The sequence below is a fragment of the Typopeltis vanoorti genome, chromosome 20 (genome assembly GCF_054136105.1).
Source record: "Typopeltis vanoorti isolate ZY-2024b chromosome 20, IOZ_Tvanoo_1.0, whole genome shotgun sequence".
Lineage (NCBI taxonomy): Eukaryota > Metazoa > Arthropoda > Arachnida > Uropygi > Thelyphonidae > Typopeltis > Typopeltis vanoorti.
In genome coordinates this window covers 73216095-73243576 of record NC_143568.1, presented here as the reverse complement: position 1 = coordinate 73243576, position 27482 = coordinate 73216095, and the positions used below count along the sequence as shown (strand labels likewise).

At 36.0% G+C, this 27482-nt stretch overlaps 1 protein-coding gene across 4 annotated transcripts in view; it reads left to right on the top strand.

Moving 5' to 3' along the window:
* The window catches only part of LOC150095560 (DNA-binding protein RFX2-like), a 663123-nt gene that overhangs the window by 495826 nt on the left and 139815 nt on the right, over nt 1–27482 (top strand). For all 4 annotated transcript variants that reach the window (XM_090410808.1, XM_090410810.1, XM_090410811.1 and 1 more), the window contains one exon: nt 13381–13469. In XM_090410808.1, coding sequence (XP_090266934.1) covers nt 13381–13469 — 89 coding nt within the window. The remainder of the gene's footprint in view (nt 1–13380; nt 13470–27482) is intronic.

Genomic DNA, 27482 nt, shown 5'->3' with positions numbered 1-27482 from the left:
CTATGGTCAATCAGGCATTTCAGACCATGCTTTGGATACAACTCATAGAATCATTTGGAAAAGACCACCATGCTTCATTGCAGTAAATTTAGAAGAGAAAGTCTATTAGCCGCTAGGTCATACACTTTCTCTACTCATGCTTTCTATATTTCTCTGTTGTATACTATGGACATTTAATAAAACATTCATTTTAGTAAATTATGGAGAGACTACAACTGTTAGGAATAATTAATTTCCTGCATTTCAACCTTCATATTAAGTCATCATCTGAAATATGCACACATATAAAGGCAAGCTATATTACACTTCAAACAGTATGCAAAAGTGATAATGATTTGATCAACCATTATTCTACTCTGGTGGTGTGTGTGTGTGGGGGGTTACATCAAAGCTGTATCATACAATAATGGTTCCATAAGTTTCCAGCCTGACTAACTTTTAGAGGTGATGGTAAAAAAACAACTGTGTCACTTTTCAACATAATCTCCCTTTACTTCAACACACTTTTCTTTTCACATCTTTGAATTAACATTTCTATGCCCTTGAAAAAATAGTCTGTACTTTTGTCTGCAAAATGCTTTAAAACTGCATCTTTCACTTCATTGTCATCTGCAAATTTTCTTCCTCGAAGGTCTTTCTTCAGTTTCAAGAAGAGGTAGTAGTCGCTGGATGTTAGATCTGGTCTGTAGGGTAGCTCCATGGATTCCCTTTTGGAAAGGGAATCATAATAAAGGACCATGGTTTCATCCCTGGTCACAATGGATTCCAACACTTTATTATTATTATTCGTAACACCTCCAAGGAGTCTGAAGACTCATCGCAGGAGGACACCAGCACTTCTCTCTGATTCCCTTGGCAAAGCTCTAAAAACTTGCAGGAACAGGTTTGCTGATGCTCCTTCTGAATTGAAGAGAGAAGTCAGGGCACCCACCTTGCACTGACCATCATCATGTGAAGCTTCTTGTGAATGATACAAAAGACAGTTGCTATAGAAAGCCCCAACCTTGCTGATATTTCTTTGAGCTTCAGCCATCTGTCATTGAGCAGCTCCTCTTCCTCAACAAGAGAGACATTTTCTTCAGTCATCACTTCCTCTGGCCTACCATCACAAAGATCATCTTCGATGCTCTTTCCCTAGGCAAAACTGTTTAGCTCATTCCTTCATGGTAGAATATGAAGGAGAAGCTTCCCAATAAACACCATCCAGTCACTGTTTGATATCACCTGGAGAAAGCCCTTTTTTGGTGAAAACTTTATCACAGTATGGTACTCAATTTTTAGCAATACAGCCACTTAGCATAACACAGGTGGAGAGTTGAAACTGGTACACGAAGCTCCCCATAGATGATGCTATCTGTCATGCACAGCATTTTAAAATTGGTGTGAATTTTGTATGTCAGGCCAGTAACTTTTGGAACCTACCTCGTACCTATAACATCATCACAGAACAAATTCATATAAATATTTTAATACAACAAAATTGGTGCCTAGTCAATAATTTAGCATAAGTGCTTGTTATATTAAAGCTAAGATCCTAGATTATTACCCTCTTGATTATAATTAACTCTTAGACCAAAAGGTTATATGGGTAGAATATGTGGCATCCATATTCTTGGGATTTTTAGACCACCATTATTGTTAAGAATCAAATGGTTGATATGAATTTCACAGGCCTTTTGAAATTTATGCTCATGTTGGCCGAGTGGTTAGCATATCCGCTCTCCATCCAAAAGGCTGCATGTTCAAATCCCGCCATGGGAATGGATGTTTGTGATTGTCTGTGAAAATATTAGTTGTGGTGTGGGCGATAGATTACATTGGTGTAGTTGCTGGATTGAGTGGAGAAGACAGAGTTGTATAGTAGGTGCCCTACCAAAGACTAGACTCGAGTCTAGTCTTTGGACTCCCTGGAGGTGTCACATAATAATAATAATAATAATACCATGTTTTGGCATGATGTAAACAACAGGTGCCTTTCCAGTCAATTCTATATATTCAAGGCATGATCAGAAAGCTCAAATTTACCATAGTTTAAAGTTGTATTTCTGTAGTATTCTGTTCATTTTATTTTATTTTATCTCTTTAATGTATGGAATGGCTACAGTTGTATTGTTATCTTGTTTATTTTTGTTTCTATATGGAGTCTTGTGAAGAATTTTGTTGATATATTTTTGCTGTAGCCATTTTTCAGGAAGGTATTGCTGATAACTTTTTTAACTCCAGTGAGCAAGCATTTAACTGTTTAAATGCTTGCTCACTGGAGCAAATCTTTCAAGTCTTGTTTTTTAGTGTGTTAATGACACCTAGTTTTTGTGTTGGGTGGTGGTAGGAGTTTGTGTGTGTGTAGGCTTACAGTAAACAGTGAAGGAAAGAAGACGTCTGACAAGTGTATCAAGAAATGGAAGTGTGTTCTGACTTTCTATTTCAATTGTGAATTGTAGTTGTAGGTGTTCCTCCCGCAATGAGTCTTTGGACTCCTTGGAAGTGTCACGAATAATAATAATAATAATAATGTGTTTGGATGAGGAAAGTGTCTGATGTCTGTCGACCATGGGGCAAGCTAACGAAAACATTGTCAATGTTGCTAAAAAAGTTTCCATATAAAAGTTAGCAATTGGGGGCAGATAATGTAAGCCCATGGCCCCATGGCTATGCCTTCTTTTTGCAGGTAAGAAGTATTTTACCACACAAAAATGCCAGAATGTAGTATGTGGACAAAGAGCTGCATGATATTGGACAGGAATTTGTCCTGTAAAAGAAGAATTGTTGAAAAGGGCAGAGATGTTAAAAACTGATTAATAAATCACTTTTATTAAGTATGATGGCTTTAATTTTGTTTACAAAGTGTTGTGTGTTTTTAATATAGGAGGGGAATGATCCACCAATTTCTTGAGTGATGATGCTAGTTTCTTTCTAAATGATAATTTGGGTTGTCAACACCTTCAACTATCATTCTGCTTGTGAATCTTGGGCTAAACATAAATTTTTGGGAATGAGCATAGTGCAGAAGTAGTTTTTTAAATGTACCTGCAGAGGATGTGACTAAAATTAAAGTAATTATTCCTAACAATGGAGTCTCCATAATTTACTGAAATGAATGCTTATCGCCATGTAACATTAAAGGAAAGGATTCAATAATAGCAAACTTAATTGATCACTTGCAAGAGAAACAGCAAATAAATTGCACAAGATCAAGCCTAAAATTAAGCTTAGTAGTCCAGTCTGTGTAGAAACAGAAGAGAAGAATTGGTTCTTTCTTGGCATCACATTAAACATCATATTCATCTTATATGTTATTAAGGATGACATACCTATGGGTGAGAACTGTAACACCTGCCTTACCACATGCCATCTTCTGGAGAGGTGTCACCACTTTACTCAAGAAAGGTAGACATCTTAAACTACTGTAATTGAACTATATATATATGTTAATGATACCAAGCTATTTTAAACCTGGTTTTACTCCATTTCCCAAGTAAGCAAATAGGCAAACAAGTCAAGTTGCACCTGCAAGTGTTGCAAGTCTAGCTGACCCTACACGTAGTGCAAGACCAAGGCAACTCATGGTAAAAGTAGAATAAGCTCTGATCGCTAATCTTAATATTTACCCTTAATGCAAAGCACATCTCCTGGAGGAGATGTATGGTGCTTTGTATTAAAGGCAAGGGGCCACTACCCAGACCGGTTTCGACCTTTATTGAGGTCTCATCAGTGGGAGCCAGGCTAGAAATACCAAGATTTTAGTAATACAGAGCTTATAAGTATTTTACCAGAACAAGTTACCATAAGGTGTTTTAACCTTATTAAATAAAAATCTCAGGAGGAGATATAAATGTAGAAAGTATTTTACCTTGGGTATAATAAATGTTAATGATACCAAGCTATTTTAAACCTGGTTTTACTCCATTTCTCAAGTAAGCAAACAGACAAACAAGTCAAGTTTGTTTCTCACTGTTCAAACTTTCTACATTTATATATCCTCCTGAGATTTTTATTTAATAAGGTTAAAATTTCATCTGACTCAGACAAAATGCATGAAATAACAAGTTAACTTTTTACAAAAAATTAATTTGTATAGCTGCATCTCCACTCTCCCAATACCCTTGATCTTTTTTTAACTAGTTCTGCTTCCAGACACACTGTAGATGTTATTATTTCTCCTCTCAGCAACTCAGACCACAATCTAGTGCAAGTTTCCTGTGTCACAGAACATCCCTCCTCTGACCACACCCAACCTGGTGTCCTCTGGCACTACAGCAGTACAAAGTGGGATGATCTCCGGAACTAGTACTCTTCTTTACCATGGCATGACTATTGCTTCCACTCTTCTGACCCAGACACCTGCACTGAGCAAGTCACAGAAATTATCCTCAGGGGGGCATGAAGGCATTCATCCCTCATTCTATCCAAAATTCCCGTCCACTTCCCAAGCCCTGGTTCAACAGAAGATATATGAAAGCAGCCAAAGAAAAAATCTCAGCTTACACACAGGTGGCTTTCATCAAGAATCTAAGCTTCATACTCAGCCTATGTGGAAGCACACACTAAATGTAAATCATCTATCAGCAGATCCAACTTCATAAAAGCCACTAGCAGAAAACTTGTCTCTTGTCCAAACAGTAGCCATGCCTTCTGGTCCCTCACAAAAGCCATCAGATGCAACTTCTGCTCATCTGCACTCCCACCTCTCTCCCATCCAGATTGCACCACTGTTACAGTACCCAAAGAAAAAACCAAACTCTTAGCATCACTCGTTTCCTTTAACTCCTGCATGGACAATGAAGGCAAATCACCTTCGTTCATACTGCAACTGAGCACCATATGCCTCCTATGGCCATTCAGCGAAAGATCTAAGAGGAATATTAAACAACCTGAAGACTACAAAATCATCTGGTCATGATGGCATCTCTCCTATTGTACTCAAACGTGTTCCAGAACTAACACCTGTCTTCTATACTCAGCTGACACCTATCCCATCTCATGGAAACTAACATATATATCCAACAGTGGCGGCTCGTGGCTTGAAATCGTGGGGGTGCTGCAACTTTCAAAATATACATACACACTGTAAGTACACTGTATACGTGTTTGGATAACATATCAAAATTATGGTAAAAATTTTAAAAAAATTAAACATGATAAAATATTGTTTATTATCGATAAAATTATACAGTTTGGTATAATTCAAAATTACTTTAAAATAAAATATATTCTTGTTTTGTTTTATGAAAAGATATTGTTTATTATCGATAAAATTATACAGTTTAGTATAATTCATTGGGGTTATAATAAAATCCATTATTATAACCCCAATAATGTTCTAAAATAAAAACTATAATAAATGTTATGTCTTTAATTGTAATGTCCAAATATTTAAAGTGACGGAGTAAACATAATAAGCACTATGAACACTCTACTACTGGCGCAAACTGCACATAAACAACAGTGGAACTGTGTGACGGACAGTGCTGCATTACGCTAATAGCTCGCATCTCACTATGACGTGCATATGCTTGCATGCATAGCAATATGGCACTATGGTAAACACAGTGCTGCTAGTGTCCTTCGCCCTCCTAAGTGCTACAAGATGAATTTTATTATTATTTTATTATGATAAAATTAAATATTACAAGCAAATATAAATAAATTAATAAATATATTTATGTATCGAGAAAAATTGGGGTTGCTGCAGTTCTGCAGTGCCTATGCACGAGTTGCCCCTGATATCCAACTCATTCCAAAAAAGGGAGACAAAAGTACCGACCAATTGCCATCACCTCAGTTCTTTCCAAAATAATGGAGAAAGTTATCAATTGTTAACTTCTTCACTGCCTAGAAGCTCAGCAGTTGATCAGTAACCACCAGTATGGATTCCACCAATCCAGATCCATGGCTGATATCTTAGCCGTGCATCTCATTGCCAGCTTTTTGTTCTGGTCGTTCACTGTGTGTCACGGTGGACAATATACCCCCTCTCTTCGAGCTTTGGCACCAATGCAGCAGTATCTCATGGCTCCGTTCTCTCTCTGATCTACTCTCAATCATTACAGATTCTATCCATGGTTTGTCAACAAGATCAAGATCATCTGCAACTAGTTCCTTAAACACTGATTTCCATACCATCCTTCAGTGGGGCAGAGATAACCTAGTCACCTTCAATGCTGCCCAGTCCTGTATTTTCTCTCGCAAAAGGAATCTTACTCATCTTCCTTCTTGTTCATACACACATCACCAGGAAGGATGAACTCTCTCTCCTTGGATTAACATTTACCTCCAACCTCTCTTGGCACAAACACATCACATCAGTAGCTTCCTCAGCTTCTAAAAATTTGGGCATTCTAAGCCTATATAAAACCCAAATTCACCTATTCTTAGAATACTGTATACACATTTGGAGTGGTGCACCTAAAACCTCCTTAAAAATTCTTGATGCTGTCCAGAGGAAGCAATTCAGCTCATAGATGACCCTTTCCTCACAGGTTTACTTCATCCTTTATTTCACAGATGCAAAGTTTCAGCTCTATGTCTCTTCTGTGGGTACTTCCGTGGTCACTGCTCCAGTGAATTGGCAAACATCATTTCTCCACTTGCTAGAACAAGAGCATCTGCTGTCCACGTCCCTTTACCGTACACTTACAAACTCATCTAACCTTCTCCTCTTCTTCATGATTTGTTTCCCAACAATTTCAGCCTACCATAACTTTCTTCTTTCTCAACCTCCATCTGCACCTCACACACGGTACTGATGTGCTATAGGTTCTTGTACCTCTCGTGTGTGGGGATAAATATGTGTATATATAAAATATGAACATAATTGCCAGCCTGGGTGCTACTTCTCACTTAGTGCAATTATTAACACCATTTGCAGACATCCTGGCCTCCATTTTCTGATTGAACTCAGATATCAACCTCAGCAACCACTGTACATCTTGACTGGTCTAAATTACACTCCACTATTCCTTTTCTAACAAAAGCATCCCCCATGCTAGATTCCATTCTAGCATGGGAGGAATAATGGAATTTTCTGCGTTTTGATCTTCTCTAGCTTAAGGTTTCTTTATTATATTCAATTACTTCCTCTTCTGCCTGTAAAAGAGACACAAGGCAGAAAAGAGAGAGAGGGATCATTAATTAGCCAGAATGTCCTCTTCTGAATAGAATCAAGAATCTTAGAGAGGATTTTGGAGCTCCATCCCAAACATGGGAGCAATATTTTATGGCTGGCAGATTTGGGCTTTCTATAGTTAGTAGGTGTGAAGTAGTGTCCTGTGCGAAAAAATACACCAAGTTTTTTGACAACTGCAAAAGCTATAATTAAAAATGTGGTTGTGCCAGGAAATATCAGAGGTGCAGGTAGAGAAAATTGATCATGTTTGGAGTCAATATTATTGAAGTTAAGGAGGCAGGATGTGAGTTCTCTCTTACAAGAGATCAGACAGGACTGAGTTTTGGTGGCATCGAAGTTTACAATGTTGTCCTTATCCCACTGGGATATAGCTAGGAGATCTGAGTTCAGTTCACTGGTCATGGTAGATCTTGAGGATTCTAATACTTGAGCACTACAACATTTGCCAGGAGGAATGAAGTGTACTGTCATTGGCAAATCTATGGATAGGATTGGAAGGCTGGGAAGGGGAGAGAGAGAGTGTGTGTGTGTGTGTGTGTGTGTGTGTGTGTGTGTGTGTGTGTGTGTGTGTGTGTGTGTGTGTGTGTGTGTGTGTGTGTGTGTGTGTCATTTATATAGAGTAAGAGAGTGGGTGAAAGAACAGACCCCTGGGGTACTCCTGCATTTGTGCAGAAATCTGAGGAGAGTAAACCATCCACCATGGCACATATTTCACTAAATTTCCCAATGCTGGTCCTTTGGCATTACAGTAGCATCAAGTGGGATGCCACCCAGCATTTCTGTTCTTCCTTACCATGATCAGACTACTACTGCTTTCACTCACTTGATTGAAACACCTGTTTTTTAAACATATGACTGAAATTATCCTCCACTATGTGCAGAATTCCCACCTACTGTCCAACCTCATTTTAAGGACTGGCATGCTAAAGATGCAATGCAAGGAAAAAATTTAGCATACGACAAGTGACTTGAGGCAAGAATGCCATTCTCATTGTATGCTGATTATGCAATAAATGCATTCTGAATTCAAAAGGGCCAAATAGAGAAAAAATTTTTTGTTACAAATAGCAGCAATGCCTCCTTGTTCCCTGCAAAGGCCATTAGATGCAACTTCTTCTCAACTGCACTTTTCACCTCTTGATCATCCTTCTCCTCCAATTCCTGCATAGACAATCAGGCAAATCACCACATAAGATTCTAGAAATCTTATGCATGCATCCTGTGAGATCTTTGGCTAGGAAAACATCAGAAGAATCTTGAATAATCTAGTTACCAAAAAGTTCTGTGGTCCCAATGGTATCTCACTAGTTAGAATAAAAAATTGCATTCTGGCACTAACACCTCCACAACAGGGAAGCAAGCCTACTTACATCCATTCCAAAATGCAGAGATAAAAGTCTTCCATCAAACTACCAGCCCATTGCCCTCACCACACTTCTTTAAAATAATGGAAAAGGTTATAACCATCAACTTCTTCATTACCTTGTGGCTCACCAGTTAATCTACTGCCAGTATGCTTCTTCTGCCCTAGTTCCACAGTAGATCTTCTAGCCTACATCACCCCACTTCTGTACACATCATGAAAAGGTTTCTCATTGCATGAGAAACCTGTGTTATCCCTACATTTCCATAGTATTTCACAGGGTCTGACATCAGAGCCCACTCATAAAATTGCCATCCTCTCGCCAACCTTTTAATCACTGTGCAACATGGCAGATGGCTTCCTCTCTTTAGAGTAGAAATTATGGAAACAACTACCACGTTAGAGAAAAACGTCAGTTTAATATAAACCAAAATAATCACTCAAGATTTTGACCTTCATATTGACATCATCATCTGCAGTATACACATATATATACAAAGAAACAAGCTTCACTACAGTCCACATGGTATGCTAAAGTTACATTGATTTGGTCAACTGTTAAAACCATTGGCTTGACCTCTGGTGAAAAAAACCTTAACTACATCAACACTAGAGTCCTGTTATTATTATTATCTATTTGGTTACAAAAATAGATTAACCATGCTACCGGCCAAGACATCTATGGACGTCAAGGTTATCATGGATGCGAAGTGCAAATTAAAATTGATATTACATTGAAAGATATGATGGATACGAAGCGTATGAGGATGCATAACCACCTTACTGGCCATTATGCATGATCCATAATGGCCAGTAAGGTGGTTAAGCTAGAGAGTAATATGTTAACAAAGTTACTCATATAAGTATACATATAAATTAAACCAAACAGTATGGATAGTGGCCAATAAAAGTTGAAATAATTGTTTAGACTCCTAAAGTCGGGGTTTACTGGAAAACTTGAAGAACTAAGTGAGCTGAATGTATGCCATCCAAATTCTTGGTATTTTTATGCCACCATTGTTGTTAAGATTAGGATTCCACACTTATTGCTAAGATTAGGATGGTTAATCAAAATTTCGCAGGCTTCTTTAAATTTGCGTTCACGCCAGGTTTTTGTATGATGTAAAGCAGCGCTTCCCAAACTGTAGGCCGTGGCCTCCTTGGGGGCCGTCAGTTTTTGCAATATTCGCTGCGTATGTTTTATATTGAATATAAATATTATAATAATATATGTCTGTATTACAATTTTTTTTTTTTTTTCAATGGGGGCCATGAAATATTTTAATTTTCCGAAGGGGTCTTTACATCCATAAGTTTGGGAAGCACTAATGTAGAGAACAGGTACTTTTTCAATCAATATGGTGTAGGGTGTTAAGAGCGTGATCTAAGCGGCCTGCTTCACCAAAATTGTTAAATTTGATGTGTTGTTTGTGTTCTTTTTTAGTGTTCTTTTGTCCAGTTTCCCCAATATAAGGTAAATTACAGGTGCAATAGATACAATAAACTCCAGGGTGAGCCAATGGGGGGGGGAAGAGTATCCTTACAGGAGTTGAATATGTTTTTTCAATTTTATAGGTGGTTTAAAAGTGGCATTATGATTATAATGGTGTAGAATTCTGTTTATTTTTTCTGATAACCCTTTAATGTTGAATAGCTATGGTTTTACTGTAATCTATATTACATGTATTTTTTGATGAAGTTTTATGAAGAACTTTATTGATAGTATTTTTGCTATAGCCATAATAATGTAATTCTTGTATAAGAGCTTGTTCATTAGATCAAATTGTTATAGCTCTGTTTTTGAGGGTGTTAATGACCCCAAGTTTTTGCAAACCATGATGATATGAATTAGCATGTGTATATTGGCCGTTATGTGTAGACTTGTGGTAGACAGTAAAGGATAGACCTGAGGGAAGAAGTGTGACCAGTGTATCCAGAAAAGGAAGCAAGTTCTGATTTTAAGTTTTGATAGTAAATTGTATGCACTTGTGTTGTTTGTTCAGGTGACTGAGGAAAGCATTTAATGCTTTGCGGCCGTGTGACCAGATAATGAAAACATTGTCAATGTATCTAAGCCAGACTTAGGTTTTAAAGTAAAGGAATCTAGAGCACGTTGCTCAAAAGCTTTCATATAAAGCTTCCACATAAAAATCCCAAGAATTTGGATGGCACACATTCAGCCCACTTAGTTCTTCAAGTTTTCCAGAAAAACCTGACTTTAGGATGCTAAACAATTATTTCAGCTTTTACTGGCCACCATCCATACTGTTTGGTTTAATTTATATGTATACTTATATCAGTAACTTTGTTAACATGTTACTCTCTAGCAGTGGAGGCCGGTGAAAATTTTAAGTGGGGGTGCTGCATATTTAAAAAAAAAAAAAAAACACTTTTTTTTCCTAATCAGTAATGAATTTATTAATAAATAAATTTACATATTAAAAATTGCTTTATTAAAAATATTTCATCCTCACCATGAACAAACACCAATAATAAAAGTTTCGTATCAATAGCAATGACAAGTGCAAACGAATATCAGTGTTAGATCACAGTGCATTTGTTTCTGTAACGATAATTGAAAAAATATAATTCTTTTCATACTTTCAACAGTGACACTCGTCATAATTCAGCCTTGTATCTATAATAAATAAATAATTATGTTATTTTAACAAAATAAAATAAGATTTACAAAAAATAGTTCACCACGCACACGCACCAATAATAAACGTTTCATATCTCACAGAAATAAGGCACGTAAACATACTAAAAATGCACTGCCGTTTGAGCAGTTACAGTTGGGAATGACGTAACTGTGCAATGACAAGCATAAACTATTGGCGTTAGATCACACTGCATTTGTTTCGTAATATAAAGTGTTAATCGAACAATTCCAATTATTAACTATTCAGTCAATGTCAGAACATAAGCTGTAACCTTTAACATGTTGTATTTCATTTATATAATGTTGCAAGCATTGTTATTATTTATAAACACAAACAAATTTTAATTTTTTCCTTGGGGGTGCTGCAATGTCGCAGTGCTTATGTACGGGCCGCCACTGCTCTCTAGCTTAATTTATTTTTGTAACAATAGATAATAATAATAACAAGACTCAAGCATTGATGTAATAGGGTTTTTTCACCAGACGTCCAGCCAGTTGTTTTAACGGTTGACTAAATCAATGTAACTCTAGCATTCCATGTGGATTGTAGTGTAGCTTGTTTCTTTGTATATATGTGTGTACTCCAGATAATAACCTTAATGTGAAGGTCGAAACATTGAGTGATTATTTAAGGTTTATATCAAACTGAAGTTTTTTGCTAACACAGTAGTTGTTTCCATAATTTTTACAATGAAGTCTGATCGCAATGTAACCGTGAAGGAAAGGATCTCTCTTTAGACTTTCTCTGCCAAAGCAGGAATGGCCCAGAGTTTTGTTCTTGTGCTTATCCTCTTCCTTCTGTTCATTAATGATTTGCTTTCAGTGAACAGTAACCTTACCATAGTTTTGCTGATAAACACTACACCCCATTCCTTCTATGTACTTGACAAACATCTTGCATTGCGCAAACTTCCCAAGCTTCAAGATCATATACAACCAGTGCCATAAACACAGATCTTCATGCCATTCTTAAATGCAGTGAGAATAACCTACACTTGCCTTCAGTGACATCTTTGATAATACACAGATCACTAGACAAGATCATATCTGCCTTCTCTAGCACTTACCTTTATCCTTTCCTGGCATAAACACAGCAATGGCATCCTCTTAAATAAATAAATAAATAAAAAACGATGTGTTTTTCACTCATGATTGCTTTTTTCCCATCCAGCTATTAACTCTATACAAATATAAAATCTACCCAACCTAGGAATGCTGTCTGCAGGACAATTCTCAACAATAATCCTTCTCTTACTGACTCACTTATCATTAAATAGTCTATGTCAGCTTTATATCATCCTGTTAAAACAGTTGCAGATCTACTGAACCTGTTTCTTTTCCATCTGCCTCTATTCTCTGCAACAACCTTCCTCACAAACTGTTTCCCAACAACTCAGCTGCAATCACCCTTCTTCATTAACCCTTGTCGACACACTAAATGTGCCATAGGTTCTACAACATCTTGTGCATTGGATTGATACGAAATATATATGAATGAATGAACTTTTTTTTTCCTTCTTTTCCTATTAAGGCACCATCATCTAGTCCTAGAAACTTAGTGAACTCTATAATTTGTAAACTTTATGATTAGTTGAATTATTTTTAATCTACTGATCCAAACATGCAGTGATCACATAACTGCAAGTTATTGTAAGTATCAAAACTTTTCATCCATTTTAATGAATGAAAATTTTGATTTTGAACCCTTATCTGACAAAAGCATTGGTTCTCAAATAAGTGGGATATACTGCAAGATGAGTTTACTATACAAAATAAAAAGCAATCGATATTGTAACTAGTTTTGATCATAATCTCCAGCATCCTTTTCTACTTATGTGAGCCTTATAATAATTGCAAGCAAATTGATCATCCCATTAAAAAAAAAAAAAAAAGTATGAAATTTGAAATGATTAAAAGTGAAAACTCAGATCATAGTTGAAAGAGCAGCTGGGTTGTAATTAGCCAAAGCTGTTGACTGCAACGTTTGCCTATCAATATGAAAAGCTGTACTAGAGGACAATATGATTTGCCAGCATGGTTGGATGGCATATTATATGGCTTCTCTTCACTGATTTACTGCACTCTTATTTACTTTATTACTACATATTGTCTTATTTCTTAAGGATCATTCATGTTTTGAAGTCAAAAAGTATGTTACACAATAAGCAGGTGAAACAATGAAAGGTTTTATTTATTTATTTATTTTATTTATTATTTTTTTTTAATTAGGCATTCTTAGATGCTGTAGTTAACCTTCAATTTTCTATGGTTGAAACATTTTGGCAGACCTTTTGGAGAACATATAATCATGGACAGAAGTAAGTTGTCTTGTTTAAACATTTTATTTGCTGTTATTTTATCCAATTTCAGATTCAGTTTTTGATATTATAGATTAAGATTCTAACTTCTATAGAACTTTGTTTTGTAATTTCAGAAATGTTTTGTTAGTATTTTTGCAATATAAAAGTTAAAAGATTCCATGTTGTATCTAGCCAAAAACTATTTTTAAAAGGTTCTGGTATTGAAATACTGAAACATAGGAAAATAATAATAAAATTCAGCTACATGTGGAATCTTTTTACTTCTTTGCACACAGTTTTAAACTTTTTTTAATTTAAATTTTTCAACAGTGTTAGCATCTAAAGAAGATATTTGGTCCAATAATTTTTTTATTGGATCAAACATATTCTTTTTTTTTTTTATGTTGCTCCCACCTATGAAAGACAATTTGCATACCTGTAGTATATTTTGTACCTTGGGTAGGCTAAGGATTTTTTTTTCTATTTTATCAATTTTATATATATATTTTTTTTTTGTATTTGTAATTTATTTTTCCAGTCTGAAAACCCTGCTCCAGAGGCCAAACATGGCACTTTTTCTTCTTTAGCCAACAAACTTCAGTTTGTTATTCATTTGTATGTAAGTTTGTGATGCTTTTTTTTTTCCCACATCTTTTTTTTTCTTTTTTTATGTTGAGCCCATACATGAGAGGTTGGTTAATCAGCCTATAGTATGATAGTACAGTGGTGCCTCGCAATTCGACACTAATCCGTCGCATGTCAAATTGTGAAACTGTCAATTTGCGGGACAGTATTTCCCATAAAAGTCTATGGAAAATAGATTAATTCGTTGTCGGCCCAGTAAATAATACACTATATTATTTACTTTATGTATTTTACTATTGTATAACACACTAAATTACAAAATACACTATTGTATACACAATACATACAATCTATTGAGCCTTAGATGTTGGAAGGGAGTCTTCTTTATCCTGTTCTACCTCTCCTCGTCTTCTCTTTGCTTGAACAGGGATGAGGAACTGATCAAGGGTGGACTGTCTCTCCCTCTTTTTCAAAATGGTTTTGAAGTGATGCATGATGGTGTTGTTGAACAAGTCTGTCATTCTACTCACATCAGCAGTGTTGGGGTGCCATTCCAAACAAACAAACTGCACCTTCTCCCAATGGAATAAAACATCTTTAATGGCAGTTGTTGACATCGGCCCTTTTTCTCTGCCATCCTCTTCTTCAGGTGAAATTCCTCTTTCTCTCTCCTTTGTTTGCTGTTTGCTGAGTGCTCTGAGTTCTTCCACGGTCAGTTCATCATCGTGATCCTCTAAGCTTTTCTACATCAGCTTCATCAACCTCTTCTATGTCGAAATGATCTCTCGCATGGCTGCAGCTGCTTCTGATTCTCCAGTTGCTTGGTCTGCACAGTTGTCATCCTGAGAAAAATTAGGAACAAGTTTCTTCCATGATGCATGAAGGGTTCTCTGTATCACTACATCCCAGGCAGTTTTAATAAAGGAAATGGCATGGAGAATATTGAACTCGGTCTTCCAGAAGTCTTTCAATGTCTTGTCAGAAGAGTGAATCACGTCAAAAAGCCATGAGAACAAAGCCTTGGTGAAAGTTTTTTAAAACACGCAATCACTTCTTGATCCATGGGTTGGATCAGTGACGTCGTGTTTGGAGGTAGGAACTGGACTTTGGTGAAGTCAAAGTCAATTTCAAGAATGTCCTCTAAGTCTTGAGGGTGGGCACTAGCATTGTCAAGGATCAGCAGTGCTTTCAAAGGCAAATTGTTGTCAGTGAGGAACTTCTTTATGCTCAGGGCAAACACCTCAAAAATCCAATCTTTCAAAACTTGCTAGTCTACCCAGGCTTTTGCATTGGATTTCCACATCACTGGCAGTTTGGACTTAATGATTTTCTTCCCAAAGCACCGAGGATTTTCTAAGTGGTAGACCAGAAGTGGTTTTATTCACTTATTCATTTTCATGTGTTAAATGTAATGTGCTCTGAAGATGCTGGTTTGAAATCCAGCTAAATATAAGCCAGTTAATAAAAAATATTTTTTTATAATTTAAGTGGTTCGGTCTTGTAATACCATTAAAAATAAGTTATACAGTAATTGATGCCAGAATGACTGGAAAAAGATCCATAGGAAGACTAAGATAGAAAAAGATTAATGGCAGATCAAGATCTAGATGGATTAATACAGTTAGTAATACCTTAAAAGATTGAAATGTAAGATCTGACAGTATTGGAGACCTAACAAATTACAGATTTGGAAGAAATTGTTGAAAGGAAGCTAGTAATAATAAATTATGTACCATCACAGTATTGCAGTTAATACTGCAAAAATTGAAAATTAAAATTATTAAAATTAAACTTAATAACCTAAACATAATAAGCATGAAATATATTTAAAAACTAATTAATATAATTAACGGCTATATTTTAGCCTGTTTTTGTTTAGGAGTGTCCCTAATATTTAATACATTGGCTAACATAACTCAAAAGGGGTATATATATATATAATTTAGGACATTGCGGGCGAGTGTAGAAGGCAATTATGGCAGAATAAAAAATGTTGAAAAATTATGTACATACCTTGATTTTGGTTTAAAGATGCCTTCTAAATCCAAGCTCTTGTGGAAGGGGGGGGGGGGAAGAGAGGGAATGAACATGGGGATGTACTTGGGACACGGGAAATAAGTTTGGGAACCCGGGTTACAATTAATAATATATATATATATATATATATTTTGTTGTGGGGAGAGGGGGGGGGGAAGGAAGGGTATCCTTATGTGGAAACTGGGGCAAGGGTTTACGGGGTGTGGACCGTTTCGGTCATCGTCTGACCATCGTCGGAACTTTGTGGGAATGACTGTAGGGCTATGTCAAGGCTGCAAGATGTATCTGCCAAATTTGGGCATTTGTTGTCGCTAAATGGCCGGAGGCGTGGCTTAATTTGTAAGTTTTGGAACGTCCAACATTCGGAAATTAGGTAGGGGCAGTGGACATTGATAGAATTACGATCACATTTTATGGCAATAGTTTCGGATATTCTAAGCATCGTTTTGTTTTCTTGTTTGTCAATGATTATGGCTTTGTCAATTTGGGGAATGTGTTTTAGTTCAAGGGCGTGAGCTGCATCGGATAACCGTCTTTGTGGGTTTTGATGTTCCCGAACATATAGGGGGTGCGAGTAGTGCGGGGGGGTTGTGTGTCTCATTGTGGTTTTATCTATTTTGTTTTGACTTTTTAAGGTGTGTAGGGTGCTGTTTATCTGTTTTATGAGGTCAGGGGTAGGATCATTGTGGATTATTTGGTAGGTGTGTTGGTCGTTTAAGACGGCCATTATTTTGTTGTGGAAATCCATTTTATTGATGATGACAACGGTGTCACCTTTATCAGCTTTTGTGATCATGATATCGGGGTTATTTTTTAAAGATAAAAGGGCACTTTGTAAGTTGGGAGTGATGTTGGGTTTTACTGTTATTTTGCTATTTATAATGTTGTTTATCTTTTGGAATATTGTGTCTCTGTTTGGGTCATTTTCAAGTTTCGCTTGGATTTCGATGATGATGTCTTTTTTCGGTACGAATTTAGGGGATATCGCGAAGTTTAGACCATTGTTTAGGATGATGATCTTGTCCGGTGTGAAAACATGGTGCGATAGGTTTTTGATGGAGTTGTCAAGTGTGGGTAGTGAGGTGGAGGTGTCAGAAAGATAGGGAACAGTATGTGTAATGTATTTTGTGCCTGTTAAGGTATACCATTTTTTTGTGTGTCGAGCTTCAGTTAACATCGCGTAGTCGTTGATGTGTTTGGATGATTTCAGAGAAGCCTGCCCACTCTTTAGGGGACATTAAGGTTTTCAGTCTACGATTAGTATTGTGGATGTAAGAATAAGCTTGATTTTTCTTTCTGAATTGTCATGTATAGCCTGCTTGATGAGTGCTCGTGAAGCTCGATAGCAAATTTTTTTGTTCCCGGGAATGGAGCGGTTACCACGTACAGTGGCAAAGTTTGGCGTGACGTTGTGATGTAGGCAGTGTTTGAGGAACGATATGTGCATTTTTTGCGCGGTGTATGTGAGGATGGTTTTTTGGTAGTTTGCTTTTGTGAAGGTTATACAATCGTTAAAAGTATGACGTGAGCTCATGACATAGCCTAGTGTTTGGAGCGAGTGCTAAAACGATCTTATAATTAAAGTGTATTTTGTATCACGGGGGAAGAAGAGGGTGGTATGAGTAGAGAGCCAATGGTTGAAGGGTTTTATGGTTACAAACACAATAAAAATTAAGTATAATTTCTGGGAAATACCCATGTTACTCCTCTAAAACACTATTAATATAATTAACGGCTATATTTTAGCCTGTTTTTGTTTAGGAGTGTCCCTAATATTTAATACATTGGCTAACATAACTCAAAAGGGGTATATATATATAATTTAGGACATTACGGGCTAGTGTAGAAGGCAATTATGGCAGAATAAAAAATGTTGAAAAATTATGTACATACCTTGATTTTGGTTTAAAGATGCCTTCTAAATCCAAGCTCTTGTGGAAGGGGGGGGGAAGAGAGGGAATGAACATGAGGATGTACTTGGGACACGGGAAATAAGTTTCGGAACCCGGGTTACAATTAATAATATATATATAAATATATATATATATTATTTTGTTGTGGGGAGGGGGGGGGGGAAGGAAGGGTATCCTTATGTGGAAACTGGGGCAAGGGTTTATGGGGTGTGGACCGTTTCGGTCATCGTCTGACCATCGTCGGAACTTTGTGGGAATGACTGTAGGGCTATATCAAGGCTGCAAGATGTATCTGCCAAATTTGGGCATTTGTTGTCGCTAAATGGCCGGAGGCGTGGCTTAATTTGTAAGTTTTGGAACGTCCAACATTCGGAAATTAGGTAGGGGCGGTGGACGTTGATAGAATTACCATCACATTTTATGGCAATAGTTTCGGATATTCTAAGCATCGTTTCGTTTTCTTGCCTACATCACAACGTTACTACGTCACTGCCTACATCACAACGTCACGCCAAACGGTAACCGCTCCATTCCCGGGAACAAAAAAATTTGCTATCGAGCTTCACGAGCACTCATCAAGCAGGCTATACATGACAGATTCAGAAAGAAAAATCAAGCTTATTCTTACATCCACAATACTAAATGTAGACTGAAAACCTTAATGTCCCCTAAAGAGTGGGCAGGCTTCTCTGAAATCACCCAAACACACATCAACGACTATGCGATGTTAACTGAAGCTCGACACACCAAAAAATGGTATGCCTTAACAGGCACAAAATACATTACACATACTGTTCCCTATCTTTCTGACACCTCCACCTCACTACCCACACTTGACAACTCCATCAAAAACCTATCGCACCACGTTCTCACACCGGACGAGATCATCATCCTAAACAATGGTCTAAACTTCGCGATATCCCCTAAATTCGTACCGAAAAAAGACATCATCATCGAAATCCAAGCGAAACTTGAAAATGACCCAAACAGAGACACAAATTCCAAAAGATAAACAACTTTATAAATAGCAAAATAATAGTAAAACCCAACATCACTCCCAACTTACAAAGTGCCCTTTTATCTTTAAAAAATAACCCCGATATCATGATCACAAAAGCTGACAAAGGTGACACCGTTGTCATCATCAATAAAACGGATTTCCACAACAAAATAATGGCCGTCTTAAACGACCAACACACCTACCAAATAATCCACAATGATCCTATCCCCGACCTCATAAAACAGATAAACAGCACCCTACACACCTTAAAAAGTCAAAACAAAATATATAAAACCACAATGAGACACACAACCCCCCCCCCCCCCGCACTATTCGCACCCCCTATATGTTCGGGAACATCAAAACCCACAAAGACGGTTATCCGATGCAGCTCACGTCCTTGAACTAAAACACATTCCTCAAATTGACAAAGCCATAATCATTGACAAACAAGAAAACGAAACGATGCTTAGAATATCCGAAACTATTGCCATAAAATGTGATGGTAATTCTATCAACGTCCACTGCCCCTACCTAATTTCTGAATGCTGGACGTTCCAAAACTTACAAATTAAGCCACGCCTCCGGCCATTTAGCGACAACAAATGCCCAAATTTGGCAGATACATCTTGCAGCCTTGACATAGCCCTACAGTCATTCCCACAAAGTTCCGACGATGGTCAGACGATGACCGAAACGGTCCACACCCCATAAACCCTTGCCCCAGTTTCCACATAAGGATACCCTTCCCCTTCCTTCCCCCCCCCCCTCTCCCCACAACAAAATAATATATATATATATATATTTATATATATATTATTAATTGTAACCCGGGTTCCCAAACTTATTTCCCGTGTCCCAAGTACATCCCCATGTTCTTTCCCTCTCTTCCCCCCCCCCCCTTCCACAAGAGCTTGGATTTAGAAGGCATCTTTAAACCAAAATCAAGGTATGTACATAATTTTTCAACATTTTTTATTCTGCCATAATTGCCTTCTACACTCGCCCGTAATGTCCTAAATTATATATATACCCCTTTTGAGTTATGTTAGCCCATGTATTAAATATTAGGGACACTCCTAAACAAAATCAGGCTAAAATATAGCCGTTAATTATATTAATGGTGTTTTAGAGGAGTAACATGGGTATTTCCCAGAAATTATACTTAATATTTAAAAACTTATTATCAGCTGATCTGGCTTTCAAACACTTCCATTCATAGTCACAATACTGCTGATGCATGCACATACACATAGAAACACAGTTTCATAGTAAATTGTGGCTGAGCTAAAATAATTTTGGTTTTGAACTTTTTTCAAGCCCCTTTGGGCCACCAATAAGTGGAGTGGTGATCTCACACTGGATGATCTTTTGCCTGAAACAGTCACAAACATGGATGGCCGAGGCAGGATTTGAATCTATAACCAGTTGGTTGGAGAGCAGATACCCTAACCACTTGACCAACCAGGCTGACATACATGATAGGTTGCAGAGACTGTTGCAAATTAGTTTTGTTCATAGGCATAGAGATTAGAGGAGGGCGCCCATCTGTTCCATTTTCATGGAAATTGTCTTGGCATTCCCAGACATGCTTTCTGGATGGCAGTATCTTCATTTTTCAATATCCAGTTTCCAAGATGAAATGTTTTCACACGACATTTATAAAACAAATAATGTTGCAAAAATAAAAAAGTATTATTATTACTTAAATTAAGGGGATATTAATTCCCACATAGTTTTAAAACCGAATAAGAAACTCAAAGATTGGAATCAGAGAGTTTCTTGCCGAATATAGTAAACTATAAAGTATCGGCGAACACTAGCGTTAGCCAATGCAAGTGATCCTGGTACGTTGTACAATCTCGGGCAACTCGTTGCAAAGGTGAGTAAAGTTCAGATCGCTATTCTTAGGTATTTTCCATAATGTAAAAACACATTTCCTAGGAAATGTATGCTGTTATTACATTATGGAGGGAGGTCACTACCCAGCCCGGTTTCAGCCTTTTTTGAGGCTTCATCAGTGAGTAGCTAGACCCAATGCCAAAGTGTATAGCGAAAAGAACTTAAGTACTTTGCGAACGAGTTTTCCAAACAGGTGCAACCATTAAGTTACTTAAGTATAAAGAGCTAATAAGCTTCATTTCGGCAATGAAAACATTACTTAAATTAAGGGGATATTAATTCCCACATAGTTTTAAAACCGAATAAGAAACTCAAAGATTGGAATCAGAGAGTTTCTTGCCGAATATAGTAAACTATAAAGTATCGGCGAACACTAGCGTTAGCCAATGCAAGTGATCCTAGTACGTGGTACAATCTCGGGCAACTCGTTGCAAAGGTGAGTAAAGTTCAGGTTCGCCGATACTTTATAGTTTACTATATTCGGCAAGAAACTCTCTGATTCCAATCTTTGAGTTTCTTATTCGGTTTTAAAACTATGTGGTTATTAATATCCCCTTAATTTAAGTAATGTTTTCATTGCCGAAATGAAGCTTATTAGCTCTTTATACTTAAGTATTATTATGTTCTGATAACTTGTAAGTCATATATAAATTTATTTCTATTTCAAAATATTAGACTTTTTTTCTTTTCAATAGCTTCCCAACACTTTCATAATGGAAACGTTCCTTTTGAGAATATGGAAACCATTGCTGAATTTATTTTTCCGATACTTCAGTAGAAATTTTTCTCTTTCTATTTTGGAGAAAGGGAAAGAATCAATTGCATGTGAAGACAATAAAATCAATGATAATTATAAAAACCTATTTCAAAGGAATGAAATGCAATAATTTTCATGACATTATGCACAAATCAAAACAATATTTAAAAAAAAAAAAAAAAAAAAATATATTCTTCTGAAAAGTATATAGGAGGCCAGCTGCATCAGCCACAACAGCAAAATTCCAAGAAACAGAAACTGCTAGAATTTCAAACAGATAAATTTTGAGATCCTTATGTATTTTACTTTAAATTTTGCTTTCTTATTTTACTTAATTTTACCAGATTTTACTTAATTAGTTGCTACATGCATACAATTACTTTACATGAAAATATTGTGATAGGCAAATGAGGATACTTTTTTTAAATACCTAATTTTGTTCCAATTTGCATTGGCAATTTTTGTGATCAAAATATTGAATATTAGGTCACTGAAAATAATTTATTGATTTTTTAAAGAAATCTCAAAAATCTCTGCATTAGATACCCCCTCTTTTTTAATGGGCAACCTAGGTTTTAAGAGGAAAAGGAACTAATAATTTTCTCCAATGGTTGAAGCTTGTCATTGTTTTTAGAACAGTTTATAGTTACCAAAACTAACTACTTATTTACAAACCTTTTGCTAGTTAAGTTAGCATTAACTAAGCTCTTTGAAGAGATACATGTTAAAAAAAATACAGACTTAAAATGAATCAAATAATATATATATATATATGTATGCACATGCAATTGACTCTGGTATAACAAACTACTGAAAACTCCTGATCAACGCACAGTGCTATGCTGAAAGAAATTCACTATAGCAAATTATCAATTGTAACACGCTATTTATGTGGTCCCTAAGAGTCTGCAATATGCAATATGTACAATTTTATTTTATTCAGAGGAAGAAGGTGGGACTCCTTTATTCTTAATATTTTGGAAATTGATAGTCAGTTAGGAAGGACAGAGAGTTTATTTCATGCAGTAGACAACTGCCATCTTTTCATGTTCTAATCCTAATATAATTCTGTGATAAGTTCTGTGTTTGATCTTTTTTCTGAGTTATGGAGTTAAAAAATGCTTTGCTTACTTGCATTAAAGATCTGCTAAGTTGGAACTGGCAAATAAACGGGGGAGTAGAAAAAATTCTTTTGGTATGAAGGCATCTTCATATATTCTTACATATGTCTTCTTGTGTTTTAGATTTTAAGAGGAATCTGTGGCATAGTAAATTAAATAATAAAGAAACACATAAAAACCACAGTGATATCTTTAATTAGTAAAAGGACAAATATTTCATACTAAAATTAACAGTACATCTTCAGTGACACTGAAGATGTACTGTTAATTTTAGTACGAAATTTCTATTATTTCCTAGCACGCAGTAACAATTGGAACAATTGTTACTGCATGCTAGGAATTAATAGAAAATAACAAATTTAATCTATTAAGATAAATGTTTTTTTACATAATAAAAGTCTCCCAGATCTTTAAGAGAGAAAGGCTGTCATTTCTATTTAAATTCGGTCGGTGTAAGATAGTTTCACAACTTTCTTTGAATAAGCGTTCATATTTGAATCTGCATCTATGGAGGAGAACAGCTTTATCCCACTGGACACTATGAGTAGAGTCAATACTGTGTTGCACCAGACCAGACTTCAGAGGTTTGTTATAATCAATATAATATTGATGTTCTTTTATTCTTTTTTCCAAAGAACGGCCAGTTTGTCCAAAATAAGAGACATTGCATTCGCAGGGTATTTGGTAAACACCAGTCAAAGATAGAGAAGACAGTTTATCCTTTGTAGAAGGTAATAAAGAAGAAATTTTGTTGATAGGAATATATGTTGGAATCAATTGATACTTTTTCAGAATTCTACCTATAGGTTTGGAAATTCCTGGAATGTACGGAATTGGAACTCTGCGGACTGTTGAAGAAACTGTAGGTATTGGAACATAAGCGTCAAGTATCTGTTGGATTTGATTGGAGTTGTAATCATTTGATTCCATTATTGTTGTAAGATTATTGGGGAAGAGCAAACTTTATGTGCTCTATGAATTAGAGATTTAAGAATGCCAAATTTTTCAGACGCGTGGTGCGCAGGCTTTTTTGTGAATGTATCTGCCAGTAAATGTGGGTTTTCGAAAGATGTTTGTAGATAAGGTACCAGAAGACGTTCTAGTAAGGAGGATGTCCAAAAATGGTAAAGTACCAGAGTTTTCTTTTTCCATAGTGAATTGGATGCGTGGGTGAAGGTTATTTATCTGTTGTAGAAAAGTGGAAAGTTCATCTTCAGTGTATGGCCAAACAGCAAAAACATCATCGACGTAATAGTACCAAAGAGTTGGTTGAGGATGAATGGATGAGAACATAGTATCTTCGAATTGTTTCAAATAGTGGAGACAGATGGTTACCCATGGCAGTACCTTCAATTTGTTTGTAGATTTTGTTTTTCCAACTGAAATAACCTGAGTGGATGACATATTCGAATAGCCTTGCGATATCTGGAGGGTAATCTTCATATAAAGAATTGACTGTGTTGGTTAATGGGATATTGGTGAACAGAGAAATGATGTCAAAACTGACTAACATTTCAGAATCTGTAATTTTAATATCCTTGATTTTTTCAAGAAAATCTGTTGAGTTTTTTATATAGGATCTGGAATGACCAGTGAGAGCACTTAAGGAATGCGATAATACTTTTGCAATCTGATAAGTTGGAGAATCAATGCAATTCACAATAGGTCATACAGGACAGCCTTCTTTATGGATTTTAGGAAGTCCATATAGACAAGGAGGTCTTCCCAAGTAGGTGCGTATTTTATTCACGTAGTTAGGATCCAAACTGATAACCTCATCAAGTAATTTATTTATTTAGTGTTGTCTTCTAATAAGATGGACACTTTTGTCTCATGGTCAGTCTTATTCATAATTACAATAGCTTTTCCTTTATCGGACCATAGAAATGGATATTGTGTTATCTTTTCTTAAAGAAGTTAGACCTTTGATTTCAGCATTTGATAAATTGCATGGAGGTAATTTGCTTTTGAATAACAAAGTTGCAACTTCAAAACATAGTTTGTTGCCATCTTCGCTAGGAAGTCCTGATAGATTGCGTTCTATATTATGTAAGAAATCAAGATAAGGAATGCGTGAAGGAATAACAGTAAAATCAAGACCCTTTCCTTATCCCGGTCTTATGAGAGAAATTTTCAAAATTTTATGCAAAAATACAATTCTTCATATAACAAACAAAAGAATAATCTTACCTCTGACAGTATGTCTACAAATAAATGGATTGTAAACATTTCCTGTATGTAAGGCTGTCCTGTACGACCTATTGTGAATTGCATTGATTCTCCAACTTATCGGATTGTAAAAGTATTATCACGTTCCTTAAGTGCTCTCACTGGTCATTTCAGATCCTATATAAAAAACTCAACAGATTTTCTTGAAAAAAATCAAGGATATTAAAATTACAGATTCTGAAATGTTAGTCAGTTTTGACATCATTTTTCTGTTCACCAATATCCCATTAACCAACACAGTCAATTCTTTATATGAAGATTACCCTCCAGATATCGCAAGGATATTCGAATATGTCATCCACTCAGGTTATTTCAGTTGGAAAAACAAAATCCACAAACAAATTGAAGGTATTGCCACGGGTAACCCTCTGTCTCCACCTTTGGCAAACTACTATTTGAAACAATTCGAAGATACTATGTTCTCATCCATTCATCCTCAACCATCTCTTTGGTACCGTTATGTCGATGATGTTTTTGCTGTTTGACCACACACTGAAGATGAACTTTCCACTTTTCTACCAGATAAATAACCTTCACCCATGCATCCAATTCACTATGGAAAAAGAAAACTCTGGTACTTTACCATTTTTGATATCCTCCTTACTAGAACGTTTTCTGGTTCCTTATCTATAGGCGTTTATCAAAAACCCACATTTACTGGCAGATGCATTCACAAAAAGTTTGCTCTTCCCCAATAATCTTACAACAAGAACTTTCCATCATTAAAAAGTTAATGGAATCAAATGATTACAACTCCAATCAAATCCAACAGATACTTGACGCTTATGTTCCTATTCCATACATTCCAGGAATTTCCAAACCTATAGGTAGAATTCTGAAAAAGTATCAATTGATTCCAACATATATTCCTATCAACAAAATTTCTTCTTTATTACCTTCTACAAAGGATAAACTGTCTTCTCTATCTTTGACTGGTGTTTACCAAATACCTTGCGAATGCGATGTCTCGTACTTTGGACAAACTGGCCGTTCTTTGGAAAAAAGAATAAAAGAACATCAATATTATATTGATTATAACAAACCTCTGAAGTCTGGTCTGGTACAACACAGTATTGACTCTACTCATAGTGTCCAGTGGGATAAAGCTGTTCTCCTCCATAGATGCAGATTCAAATATGAACGCTTATTCAAAGAAAGTTGTGAAACTATCTAACTTTGACCGAATTTAAATAGAAATGACTGTCTTTCTCTCTCAAAGATCTGGAAGACTTTTATCTTATGTAAAAAAACCATTTATCTTAATAGATTAAATTTGTTATTTTCTATTATTTCCTAGCATCCAGTAACAATTGTATTTTAATAGGTGATCCACTAAACATTTTGCTTGTATTCTATTCCTATTACTGTAACAGACACTGAAGATGTACTATTAATTTTAGTACGAAATATTTGTCCTTTTACTAATTAAAGATATCACTGTGGTTTTTACGTTTTTCTTTATTATTTAATTTTCTTGTGTTTTAACTAATTTCTCTCTTATTCCATATAAATTTCTTCAGTTGACTTCATTCCATACCTTTCTTATTAACTTTGTTGATTCCATTGTCTATTTCCATATTTAATTTACCATCTTCACTAAAAATTGTGCTTAAGTAGTAGCTGAAATGTTTTTCTTGTTCTATAGGTTCTCCATTCACAATACAGTTGATATTTTCAATGCTTCTGCCTATTTTCATTGTTTTTGTCTTGTTATTGCTGACCTTCATACCATATCTATTACAACAGTTATTCAATTTGGTCAGGGAATCTTGCAGACTTGTAGCAGATTTATTTAGAAGTATAACATCATCTGCATAAAGGAAAGAGCTGAGATTAACATCTCCAATTTTTATATCAGGTTTAATACCACTTTCCTTCATAACGTGATCCATATAGATAATGAATAAGAGAGAGGATAATCTACATCCTTGTCTGAGACCAGATTCAACATTAAACCATTTTCCTGTACATCCTTCAATTCTAACTGCTGACTTACAACTCAAATAAAGACTAATTTTACTTTTGAGAGAAACCTGTGACATGAAATTCAGAATTATCTACATATTAGCACAATAAAAACTAAATATTGCTTGATATAATGTCCCACCGACACCATACAGTAGCGTTTTGAATAGCTTACCTCTTGGCACCTTTTCATATGCCTTTTCCAGAACTACAAAACTTAAATACAGATCTTTGTTATATTTCCATGATTTCTCAACAATTTGTCATAAAGTGAAAATCTGATCCTGACAGGCTCTATTTGGCCTGAATCCAGCTTTTTCTTCACCAGGCTTCTCTTCCACAATCCTTCTCAACTGTTTCTCAAGTATACTTGCATAACACTTACCAGGAACACTCAGTAGGGAAATTCATCTGCAATTCTCACATTCAGTTTTATTTTCTGTTTTGTATATGGGTACTGTGAGAGCACTGCTCCAATCATCTGGAATTGGTCCCTCTGTACAGGCCTTCTGGAGTATGCAG